The sequence below is a fragment of the Myotis brandtii genome, unplaced genomic scaffold, assembly GCF_000412655.1.
Source record: "Myotis brandtii unplaced genomic scaffold, ASM41265v1 scaffold1064, whole genome shotgun sequence".
Classification (NCBI taxonomy): domain Eukaryota; kingdom Metazoa; phylum Chordata; class Mammalia; order Chiroptera; family Vespertilionidae; genus Myotis; species Myotis brandtii.
Genome location: NW_005353602.1, coordinates 744 through 13,193, shown reverse-complemented (window position 1 = coordinate 13,193; position 12,450 = coordinate 744). Strand labels below are relative to the sequence as shown.

Below are 12,450 nucleotides of genomic sequence, written 5' to 3'. Positions count from 1 at the left end.
TCCTCTCTGTAAAAAATCAATAAAATATCTTAAAAAAAAAAAAAAAGAGCCCAAGGGTCAGAGAGTACGAGTGACTCTCCCCGGAAAGAGCCAGGAGGGGCACACAGCCCTGAGCCCTCCGCCGCCTGATCCCTGAGAACCACTGTGGGGCTGAGCTGGAGAAGACGCCCACGGGAGCCCATTCCAGATACAGGGGGACGTGGTGGAACTGCAGACAGAGGTGAAGAGGGACTCAGTGTCTTACACAGACGAAGAGCCCGAGGGTCAGAGAGTACGAGTGACTCGCCCCGGAAAGAGCCAGGAGGGGCACACAGCCCAGAGCCCTCCGCCGCCTGATCCCTGAGAACCAGGGGGCCTGCTGCAGCTCAGGGCTGGGGGAGGGGCCGAGCATGTGTGTCCCCTGGGCTGCTCTGGCCGGGGTAGGAGTGGGCAGGGGGTGGGGGACAGACCAGGATGAGAAGCAGCTCTCGTGCAGGAAGTGCAGTGGGGCCACTGGAGACACGCTTCTCTCCCCGCAACAGACTCTCGGCCACGCATGTGCACATACGTGCGTGCGGCTCTTCTTTGAAAAGACAAACCAGACATGGACAGAGGCTGCACATGGCTAACGTGCCTGAGAGAGAAGCTACTTGCAGTGGCTGTAAGGTGGCCCCAGAAGAGCCGTCCACGTCCTGACCCCCAGCACCTGTGTGACCGATTTGGGAAAAGGGTCTGCAAATGTCACTGAGTGAAGGATCTGGAAGTGAGGTCGCCCTGGATCCAGCCAGAAATGGAGGGAAGGAGAAGGCATGTGAGGAGGCAGAGGCCAGTGCAGCAGCCACAGCCATGGGCACTGGCGCCACCAGGCGCCGCAGGGGCGAGAGGGGCCTCCCTGGAGCCTCAGAGGGAGCACGGCCCTGCAGCACCCCCATTTCCCACCTCCGGCCTCAGAACTGTGAGAGGACACATTGCTGTTTTAAGCCACGGAGCTGGTGGTAACCTCTTATGGCGGCCACAGGAGACTATCACACTCATTACTATCTGTGTGTGAGTGTATGTTTGTTTCTACCAAGGACAGGAGACAGCCCGCCTGCAGAACTGACTGCTAAGCTATTGTAGGTACGAGATCCCACAAGCAGAAGAATGAGGGTCAAGTCCGAGGGAGCAGAACGCTGAGGAGCCCGAGGCCGAGACCTCTTTCTGAAGGTTCCAGCTTCTCACCTGTGATCTCAGTGGGGACCAAGCTCACAGTAAGCACAGAGCAGGTGCTTTCAGAGGGGCTCCCACGGGCCAGGCCCCTGCTCAGACCATCGCTGCGTCTGCTCCCTTCATCCCCCGGATGCAGGCCGGCGCCCTACCTTGGAATAGGCCAGGTGGCGGAAGGCCTTGCGGGCCTCCAGCGGCTCCAGGAACTCCACGATGGCGGTGACGCCGCCCTCAGGCAGCAGCACGCGGCCCAGGCTGCCGAAGCGGCCAAAGGTCTCCTGCAGCTCGGCTGCCAAGGTGCCTGCCGGCAGGTTCTTCACCAGAATCACGGTTTTGCTTCGCTCCGCAGCGGGCTGCCAGGGAGGAGATGGACACATTAGGGACAACAGGAGGGCAGGCCCTGCCACCAGCACTGATCTGTGGTCGACTCCAGACCAGGTGCCCCCCTGGGACCTCAGTCACCAGGCACTTCAAAGGCCGGCCCAGGAGACGGCACCATCTCAGGCACGTGGCTCCCTGGAAAAGAGGAGGCTCCGTGGAGTGGATAAGGGTGAGGGCATCAGAGTGGACCCCCTGGGTGTCAACTGTGGAGCCGCGGCAGCTCCCGCCACTGCCCACCGCAGCCCTGCGGGACATCCGGGCGCTCCAGCCCAGGCAGCATCTGCATCCACGGCCCAGGCCCAAGGCCTTCTCCTACAACTGCAGGCGCCTGCTGTCACATCATGGCAGGCGACAGGGGCTGGGAGCAGCCCGGGCTCCCAGGGGTTGGTGCGTCCCTGGTCCTATGGGTGAGACAGTTCCAGGCAGGGCTCTGCCGGTGCCCCAGGTCCAGCTCGGCCCTGCTGGACGAGGTGCTGTCATAAGAACGCCCTGCACCGGGCTCCTGCCCTCCCCTTGGCCTTTCTCACTGTGTCTGCTGCCCAAAACCATACTTGCCCTTGACTCTTGAGTCTGCCTTTGGAAGAACCCAAACCAAGACACTAGACACTAGAGACGCACTGACCTGCGCTCGGCCCCTCACTAACATAAGGACACGGGCTATCTCCAGGACCGCTCCGGGAGAGGCTGCAACAGCTGTGCTAACACAGGCAAAGGGCACGTAGAGCGTAAGCGCTGTGTGAACGTCAGCAACTGTCTCGTGAAAAACAATGTTGGAGGGGGGCAGGGAGCCAAAAACATGTAATGGGAAAGTTCCAGGTCTGGGATCATCTGAGTGTGAGTCTCAGCTCAGCCACTGACCTGGCCTTAAACCCCAGTCTGCTTTCCCTGTGGGCCTCAGTGTTCTCGTCTGTGAAATGGGCTAATGGTTAACACCCATCCTGTAGGCCTCACAGGCTCTCCTCATAGGGGAGGGCATATCTGCAGGTGGGAAAGGCAGGGCACCCATGGGCTCTGTAGGTGCAACTCAGATTGCAAGTGTAACGATTAGGGACGTGGACTCTGGGGCCACATTCAAATCTGGCTCCACCGTAAATAGCTGCGTGACCTGGAAGCAGGGACTGCACCTGTGATGGTCCCTTCTGTGTGACCGGGGACAGCAGTGCTGCTTTCCACGAGGGTTAGGAAAGTGAAACTCGGAAGGGCGCTTTGGTAAGTCCTGATAGATGCTAGCTAGTGATAGTTACTTATCCACCCACCGACCTCCCTACCCACCTCATCCATCACCCCCACTTTCCACCCACTCAGCTACCTGCCCACCCTTCCATCCTAACCACCCTGCTCAGGTCAAGTCTAAGGCAGGTAAACCTCAGGAAGTTGCTATTTAGGAGGCGGAAGCTGAGACTGAGCCCAGGCTCCTGCCACAGTCTCTTTGTTGGACCTTTAAGACAGCCCCCACCCTCAGGGCCTCAGTTTCCTTGTCTGTAGAATGAAAGGGGGGATAAGGATGTTAGGTGCTCACTGGACCCCCGAGACTTAATCAGCCATAACCCCGAGAACCCCACCTGGTGGAGGGAGCACGTAGAGGTGACCGCTCCCCTACTTGGTTCAAGGAAGGCCCACCACTCAGATAGACAGCAGTGCTCTTAGAAAGGAGCTGGGGGGACAGGATGTTTGGGCCCCCTGGTCTGCATGAAGGTTACGAGGTAGCCCTCTTGCATAGGCCCCTGAGAGACACCATCCGGTCAGATAGGCGCCTTGTCTGAACCCGTGTGATTTTCTTCCTCTCTTTGGAGACTAAAAATTAATGGCAAACATCACCCTCGACAGGCCGGGTCCTCAAACCCATTGCCACGCTGCCAACCTGAACCCAGCCCAGCTCCCAGCTCCCCGTGGCCGGCAGCCGCACCGAGCCGGTGTGCACCCACCTGGCTGAAGGAGTCCAGGCTGACCCCGTTGTCCAGGAGGAAGCGCCGCACTTCCTGCACGAGCTGGGTCTCCCCGAGGGCCACGCGCACGGCCACGCTGCCCTTGGTCTCCTGTGGGAGGGAAGGAAGAGGCCTGTTGGCTGTCGGGCAGGTGACGAGCAGCCTCCCGTGTCCCACAGCCCGAGAGGAAGGCCTGGATGGAGAGGACCCCCTGATGCCCTCCCCGACCCCACTGACCGGTTGGCTCTGGCTGTCACCTCTCAGGGTGGCTCCACACAACCCCGCAGGAGCCAGGGTCGAGGGGCGGCTGGGACGTGCCGGGGCCCAGGCTGACCACGATGCAGCAGCAGAGGCCCCCTCCCAGGCAAGCCAGCACGATGCCCTCTCCTTGCCCTTGGCCCCTCATGTTTGGCCCACAGCCGGTACATCAGACAGGCCGCTCACTCACATGGTCAAACACTTGGCTCTTGGTGGCGCTGTACTTCTGTGCGATGGCGTCGGCCACTGCATTGGGGCCCATGAACAGCGTGTTCCAGTTGTGAGAGCTGAGAGGCAGGAGAGGGACGTCAGACCGCAGAGCAGTGACGGGAATATTGTTTCAGATGCGAAACCTTTGAGAAATGAGCCCTCGGCCTGCCGTTCTGAACCCCAAAGCCTCTCTCCCCCAGCTTCCCTGGTGTGGGCCACCTCCCAGGGCCTGCGGACGAGGACGGCGACGATGACATGAACAACCCTCACTTGTGTCAGGCAGCCACTCTGTGCCAGGGACTAAGCTCTGCCTGTCAACCTGTTCAATCCCCAGGACTCCGCATAGCTAAGCACCACTACGATTCTCCCATTTTGCAGAGGAGAAACGGGCTCAGCAAGGTTATGGCGAGGCTGGACCCACCCCAAGGAGCCAGAGCCCCGTGGCAGCTGGGGAAGAGGGGGCGAGGGAGCAGGAGGCTGGCCAGGGCCCGAGGCCGCACGTGTAAGAACCTGGAGCTGTTGGCTTTGTCTTTGGCCTCTTTCTTCTTCTTGTAAGAGGACGATCCCGGGGCGCTGGCGTCCTCGCTGGCTTCCTTCTTGATGGTGGATGGTAATACATGGAGCATCCTGCCCTAGAGGGCACAAGGGGCAGGGGTCGGGGGGGGAGGGGGAAGGTGCCTCCACATCCTCCCCAGGATAGCGGCCTCTCCGAGCAGGCGGCAGCACGCAGTGTTAAAATCCTCTCAGATGTGGCCTCAGGTTGAACGACCATGTGGTTACCCTCGAATGATTCAGAATGGGGACGTGGCCACAGGACCTGGGGGCCTGACACTGGGACAGAGGCCATGTGACAGCCTCACGAGGGAGACTGGTCAGCTTGTAAGTGCCACCCACCCCCCACCCCGAGGCCAAGGCCCATCCTGCCCCTGCACACGTAGGCCTGCACGGGAGGTCTGGTCCAGAGGCCACAGGGAGATCACTGCACTATGCAGGCACAAATGGAAAGAAGGGAAGAGGGGGACAGGAGCCTGGGCTGGGGGTGCGCACTGAGCACCTTACTTGGAGGCACTGGGAAAAAAGACAAGAGCGCCTTACACTCCACTGTGGCCATTTAACATGACCGCGCCCAACTCCTTCCTTTCTTCTTCCTCTTCCAAGTGCTATTTCTCCAGGAGAGCATATTCATTCATTCAACAAACCCTCTGGGAGTGCCCACTAGGTGCCAGGCATTCCTTTCTTCTTCCTCTTCCAAGTGCTATTTCTCCAGAAGGAGAGCATATTCATTCATTCAGCAAACCCTCTGGGAGTGCCCACTAGGTGCCAGGCGCTGTCCCAGGTGCTGACAGCTCAGTGGAACCAGAGCCGACCAGCCCTCAGGGCGCTGCCCTCTAGGCGGGTGCGAGGACAGTACCCCAGGCCAATAACGTGCTTCCTTAGAAATGGGTGTGTGTGTGCCCTAACCGCTTTGGCTCAGTGGATAGAGAATCAGCCTGCAGACTCAAGGGTTCCGGGTTCGATTCCGGTCAAGGGCATGTACCTTGGTTGCGGGCACATCCCCAGTGGGGAGTGTGCAGGAGGCAGCTGATCGATGTTTCTCTCTCATCGATGTTTCTAACTCTCTATCCCTCTCCCTTCCTCTCTGTAAAAAATCAATAAAATATATTTAAAAAAAAAAAGAAATGGGGGTGTGTGCACATGCACGCACACACTCACGCATGCACACACACGGCCTCTCCCAGCCACTAGTGTGCTTCCTTAGAAATGTGGGGATGTGCACACACATGCACACACGCACTCACACATGCACACACACGGCCTCTCCCGGCCACTAGTGTGCTTCCTTAGAAATGGGGGGTGCGCACACGCACACACACACGACCTCTCCCGGCCACCTGGGCCCAGGGCAGTCACCTGGAACACCTGCCCGTCCACCTCCGCGTAGGCCTTCACCGCGTGCTCAGGGAACATGAAGGAGACGAAGGCAAAGCCCTTGGGTTTCTTGGTCAGGCTGTCGATGGGGTAATGCAGCTCGGACAGGGGGCCTGCGGACAGGAGAGGGGTCAGTGTCTGGGGCCGGGATGGGCCTGCACGCTCGGCACTGAGCAGGTGACGGTCTTCACTGGCAAGAGCATCGGGCTGCCGCTCTGGGTTGGCCCGTGGTCAGAGGCAGCAGTGAGACCACCTCAAAGGTCAAGGGTCTCTCCTGACAGTACAGGTGCTGGGCTGGGTCCTGCCTCCACCACCTAGAGGTGTTGTCTTCAGATGCCTCAGTCTTCTCATCTGTAAAGTGGCATCATCAGAGCACCAACTCATGGGTACTGGGAGGGTTAAAGGCATTGACACGTGAAGTGTCCTAAAAGCGCCTGCTCAGTGCCCTGGAAGTGCTTGCAGTCTACTGACTTCTTCTCATGTGCAGCCGGCCCTGCTATCAACTAGGGTGCTGTCCTGGGGGGAAGGATCCATGCTCAGGACAGCAGTAACCGCAGGCTGGAAGGTTACACCAATGGCAGAGTCCTGCTCAGGGCCTCCCTGCCCCCACACCAGGCACTCAACCACGCCCCAATCCCCCACCACCCAGAGACGGCCTCCGAATAAAAGTGGGAGACCCTCCAGAGGATCTCAGCGGCATCGAGACCTCACCATCACTTTAAACCCTAACTTCCTTCCCTTCACAGCCGTGACCTTACAACAGAATACAGCCCAGGGTGACCCAGCTAAACTACGTGTCTTCAAGTTCATGTGCATGTCCTATAAAATAATAATAGCAACAATGACAACAGCAAAAACACCCTTGCTGTCAAACACAGCGTGTGTGAATTCTCACAGCACCTCAGGGATCATCAGCCCATTTCATGGATGAGGAAACTGAGACGGGAGGGGACATCATGAGCTCTAGGTCAAGAGCTGAGGGGCAGCCTGGGACTGGAAGCCGGGCCTGCCTGCCCTCAGCCGCCTGCTCTGGGGGAGCCGCGCCCACCGTATTTGGAGAAGATCTTCTCCAGGTCCTCCTCGGTGCTGGTGTAGGGCAGGTTGCGCACGAAGAGCCTCCCCGAGTCGGCCAGGTCCTCCTCCTCCTCGTCCTCCCCGAGCGTCCGGCCCTGCCAGGGTTTGCTGCTGCTTTTCGGGGGCCCCTTGGCCACGGGGACAGTCTTTTCCCTGAACACCTCGATGTAGCGGCCACCTGCACAAGGAGAGGAGTCAGGGCCTGGGGGGAGGCCTGGAACTTGCCAGTGACTCCCGACTGACGATTCCAAACTCATCGCCACCACCGCCTCCTTCCAGGTGCCAAGGCCCAGGCTCAGGCTGCAGCTGGCCTGACCCGAAGGCCCTTTCCCCATGTCATCCACCCTGCAAGTCAGTGTCAACCCGGGGGGAGCCTGCCTGGGCCGCCTCCGTCCAGATCTGCATCCTGAGCTCAGGGCATGTGTCCTGGCACCAACGGCTGGCTACTCTGCCTCAGGACACAACACATGACGTGTGCACCCAACACCGAGGAGCCCGTCGCCTTGCACTAGTGAACTCTACGTGCATCACCCGGGGCCTGATTAGACCGTGACCACCACTATCTCCTCCACGTGCACACAGTAGGTGCTCAATAAACACCTACTGCCTGACCGGCTGACAAGACTGCTTGGTTTCTCTCCTTCCCCGACAGAACTTGCATCTTCACTAGGGGCCGGCGGCTGGATCTGAGTCACTTGTCCATGCCAGGGTCAGGTCAATGATCACGTCTTGCAGACCATTCAGGCGACCTCCCAATTCAGGGACCTGCACATGCTGCCTGACTGTTCCCTGCACTGGAACGCCTGCCCCACCAAGCCAGGGCTTGCTCCCTCTGCTCCTCTGGGTTTTCTCACCTTCTCAGGGAGGCCCAAGGGGACACACTCGTGTTTATAAATGTGCCTCCTCCAATCCTGACTCTCCTGCTCTGCATTTCCCCCCAGCACAGCCCATCGGATGCCTCCCCCTCTCCCTCCCTTATGTCCATTTACTCTACATCAGCTGCACAAGCTGTTCTGCTTGCCACTGTCTCACCAGTGCCCAGAGCAGTGCCTGGCACAGAGCAGACCCTCACCAAACGTGGAGTAAAAGAATGAATAAAGGAATGAATGAACACACCCTGCTTCCACGCGGAGCTGGGCCTGTCCCCGTGTCCTTACCCATGTATTCTCTGTTGCACTTCAAAGCTTTCTTCACTTCCTCTTCGCTGCTGAAATCCACAAAGACGTACCCTGAGGAAGGACAATGACAAAGGTCAAGTCCGCAGACACGTGCAGGAGTCCCCCACACTGTGCTAGGTGTTCAGGAGAAGCTGGGCGGAATGGGGAAGAACTTCCAGTTTTGCCAATTCTACAAAATGCAAAGATTCCATTCCACTGTGGCCGAATCTCCCTTCATAGAATTTTTAGGCTGGGGGCGGGAGGGGGACAGGGACGGGACGTCCAGTCCATGGGCCGTCCAAGGCCTGCAACTTCATTTGGTCTGGCCCTGCCAAGGCATCAGGGGTGAGCTAATGAAATGTCTGACCACATACAGCAGGCTAATTTTTAAGTTGGTAATTTTGTATGGCCCGTGAATGGTGCTATAAATACCCAAATGGCCCTTAGCAGGAAAAAGATTCCCCATCCCTGGTTCAGACTCTGGGGCCTGGCTCTACACTGACGACACTGGGATGACGATGCTGGGATGTCGGAGTCAGAAGACAGGAGGCCTCTGTCCCCGTCCAGCCCCGCCCCCCCACCCTGTGACCCACCCTGAGGGGCCATCTCCACAGCCACTCTGCCGGAGCCCGAGGCCCGAGGTGCGCAGAGCCAGTGGGGGTCTTGTCCATCCTCGGCCTGCACCCGGGGCTGAAGTCCAGTCATTACTGAGCCCTCAGCGCAGGGCCAGCCTGCCTCCTCGGCAGCTCCCATGGGGACATCCGATTACTTCCCTGAAGCGTCACGCTCACAGGCCAGCTCTCTCCAGCTCCAAGGCCTCCAATATGGCTCCTCGTCCTGACACCTCAAGTGTGCCCCTCCCTGCCCCTCCCGCTGGTCTCTGAAGAGCCGTGCGAGCGGGGCACCGCCACAGTCCTAACGCTGGCTCGCAGGGAGCGTGGATGGGAACTCAGCACTGTTGTAAACGCTATGCGCACTAACTCACTGAGTCCTCACAACTAAACGAGACACGACCACCCCATTGCTCAGATGAGGAAACTGACTCCGCGTCCTGGTCCAAGGCCCCAGGGCTGGCAGGTGGCCGAGCTGGGATCTGAAGCTGGGCAGGCTCTCCCCTGCCCTGGATTGTACCCGAACAGGTGGGCAGGGAGAGAGGGATGCTGGCTACCAGGCCTGCCTGGAGAGCAGGGCTGCCTGCTCAGAGGGCCGGGGCGGGGACACAGAAACTTGAAGGCAACAATGGCCACCCCTAAAGCAGGTGGCCTTTCTTCCCCGGACTCTGGCCCCAGCAGCTCCTGCTGCTCAGCCCGTGCCCACAGCTTCTTGCCAAGGACAGCCTGCATGCCCAGCGCTGCTGAGGCCTCGGTGTGGTTCCTGGGAGCACAGCTCTGCTGCTGCGTGTCCTGCAGCCCCGGCCGGGGCAGTAAGGGGGCGCCCAGCTCTCCAAGCTCAAACCCTTCCTTCCAGCATGTTCGCTGCCCAGAGGGGAAGACTGGCAGAGGACAGTGAGAGGCAACAGCACACATTCTTAGCAGCTCAGAGTGCTGCCTGTCAGCACAGCAAACCCTGGACTGGGGAGGGACATCTGTTTAAAGCAACAGGCAAGCCCACTGGCAAGAGTGGAGACAAGAGAAACAGTGACAACCACGCACCAGGCTGCCAGGCAGGGACTAGAGGAGACCCTGGCCCAAGCAGTCTAGCCCAGTGGTCGGCAAACCGCGGCTCGCGAGCCACATGCGGCTCTTTGGCCCCTTGACTGTGGCTCTTCCACAAAATACCAACTTCTGCGCATGGGCCACGAAGTTTCAGTCGCACTGTACGTGCGCGCCTGCACGTCGTTTTTTGTGGAAGAGCTACAAAAATACCGACTTCTGTGCATGGGCCACGAAGTTTCAATCGCACTGTATGTGCGCGCCTGCATGTCGTTTTTTGTGGAAGAGCCACAGTCAAGGGGCCAAAGAGCCGCATGTGGCTCATGAGCCTCGGTTTGCCGGCCACGGGTCTAGCCAATCCACGGAGCCGGGTACCACAAGCAGAAACAAGAACAGCCGCCCCTCAAGTGTCCCCCAACTCCACTGCCCCGACCTTCCACCTTCCCCAGCTGCCTCTGGACCCCCGACACCCAAACCTCACCTGTCTTGTTCCCGTGAGCATTCCTCACGATCCGAATGGCCACCGGTTTCAGGGGCGCCAGGAACTCCGTAACGTTTTTCTAGATGAAGGAAAGGTTCCCCCTGTATCAACTGGTAATAAAAGCGCAGCCCAAACAAAGAAACCTGGGCCGAAGTTCTGAACGCAGAAAGGTTACCAGTGTTTCGCCCTTTCTCGTTTCTCTCTTTCCCTTAAATATACACATCTTTTCTCCATCATTAAATGAAACTTGGAAAAAATCTGAAGAAAAGCTGGAGATGAAGGATGTAAATATAAAATAGTAACGCCACCATCGGCATTTTAAGGCACTGTGTCTGATATCCTCCCCGCAAGTACCTTTTATATTTGGGGTTAAGTCTGGCCTTTCCCGCTTCTCCTCAGCGCTGGACTATCTGTCCCCGTGCCCTCATGGTGATGGCTCGCAGTCACTTACGGTGCTGCTGCAGGCCGTCCCCAATACTCTCCAGTCTCTCTCTTCTGAACATGAGGGCGATTCAAACACATTTTTTTAAAATGCACTAACACAGAGTATGGATCCCAAAGCCTTAAATATTGACCAGCTGCCCTTCCCTTTTCCCAGCAGGAGAAGCATGCGCAGCCCTAGCGTGCACCATGGGTGAGGGCAGCTGGTCCTCCTCGGCTGGTGCAGCCACTGTCGCGTGAAAGGCAAGGCCTGGGATCGCACTCAGCGGCCTCTTAGCCCCAATTCTCCCCAGCTCCAGTCCTCCGCTGACCCTGAACCCCCTGCAGCAGGGGTTCCCAGGACCCCACCCTCAGCTCTGGCCCTTGTCCCAGTTAGCGGCACGCACCTCTGTGACGTTGAACGGGGCTCCCCGCAGCTTCACGGTGTGGGGGGTGCTGGGTTCCCACTGGACGGCTGGCTTCTCTTTCTGAGTGACGGCAGAGAACAGAGTGGGAGTGAGTCCCTGGCCCAGTGGCACTGAGTGTGCAGAGGCACACTGACGGCGAGCCGGGGATGCCGCGAGCATCCTGAGGTCACGTGATGCTCGCTGCCACCGACTCGGAGCTCAGTCTGTGCCCACTGTGCAGAGCACCATCGGGCACTGCTGTCTGGTTGGGTCGAAACAATCCCTCCCCTGGACTTCAGCGCCCTCCCCTGTGAAACCGGACATGAAGAACGCCTGCCCCTCAAGACTGTCTTAAGAGTCAACAACAAAGGATACGGCAGGCACTGGACCCAGCACGTAGTAAGTGCTCACTTAATCATACGCATTGTTGTTGACTGTGGGCTGACATCTGCGTACACTGCCACTAAATACAAAGTATAACAGGCTGCATCCATCAGCAGCTCACTCTCCAGTGACAGGAAACAGATTCAGAAAGAAGTGCATGCACAGGTCACAGAGCAAGTGGCAAAGCTGAGATGTGTAGCCAGGTCTGGGGCCTGCAGGGTACATGGGCGAGGACATGGTGAACCACCAACCGGCTCCCGGACCCCCAGACCCACCCCGATCCACACACCTGGGCGCTGGCCTCCTGGGGTTTCTTGGTCCCAGACAGGGTGCCTTGCTCTGGGCCTGGCCCTGTCCTCTCTTGGCCCTGCCGGGTTGGGGCAGCGCAGGGATCCTCTTCCTCGGCCTCACTGCCTTCATCACAGTTCACGGCCTCATCTTCACTTTCCTCTTCCTCCTCCTCCTCCTCCTCGTCCGAGGAAGACGGCGACTCGGCCCGCACCACCTTGGATTTCAGGTAATCCATGTCCGACAGCTCCTTCCGCACGGCTGCCTTCGGTTCGGGGCCGCCCTCCTCTGGGAAAACAGGGAGGCTGGGAGTCGGGGACAGTCCCTGGCACCGAGGGACTGTGTTTGTGCAGCCCGCAAGGGGCCTGGGACGGCAGGGGGCACGAGGTGCCAAGCCCACCATCACCAGGGGCCCTGTGCCGCGCAGCCCTGGTGAGTCCTCTAATAAACAGTCACATGGGTGAGACGCTGCCGTTTTGAGGTGCCACACGTCGGGAGCTGCGTGTTCCCCGCAGCAGCCCTGCCCTCGTCATCCACTCTTTCAACTGCGACCTGGAGGACCTTTTGGCCTCTCCTGGACTAAACCCTCCAGTGACTACCAGGTACTTGCAGGGAGAAACCCGAGCGCCCTGGTGAGTCCTCTAATAAACAGTCACATGGGTGAGACGCTGCCGTTTTGAGGTGCCACACGTCGGGAGC

At 59.0% G+C, this 12,450-nt stretch overlaps 1 protein-coding gene across 1 annotated transcript in view; it reads right to left on the bottom strand.

Moving 5' to 3' along the window:
- Positions 1 to 12,154, bottom strand: part of RBM19 (RNA binding motif protein 19) — an 87,706-nt gene extending 75,552 nt beyond the window's left edge. Inside the window, exons 1-10 of the mRNA XM_005857034.2 lie at positions 11,753 to 12,154; positions 11,080 to 11,160; positions 10,253 to 10,331; positions 8,120 to 8,191; positions 6,937 to 7,140; positions 5,871 to 6,001; positions 4,470 to 4,591; positions 3,940 to 4,036; positions 3,492 to 3,602; positions 1,338 to 1,538 (exon numbers count right to left, since the gene is read on the bottom strand). Coding sequence (XP_005857096.2) covers positions 1,338 to 1,538; positions 3,492 to 3,602; positions 3,940 to 4,036; positions 4,470 to 4,591; positions 5,871 to 6,001; positions 6,937 to 7,140; positions 8,120 to 8,191; positions 10,253 to 10,331; positions 11,080 to 11,160; positions 11,753 to 12,154 — 1,500 coding nt within the window. The remainder of the gene's footprint in view (positions 1 to 1,337; positions 1,539 to 3,491; positions 3,603 to 3,939; positions 4,037 to 4,469; positions 4,592 to 5,870; positions 6,002 to 6,936; positions 7,141 to 8,119; positions 8,192 to 10,252; positions 10,332 to 11,079; positions 11,161 to 11,752) is intronic.
- Positions 12,155 to 12,450: the final 296 nt, after the last annotated feature.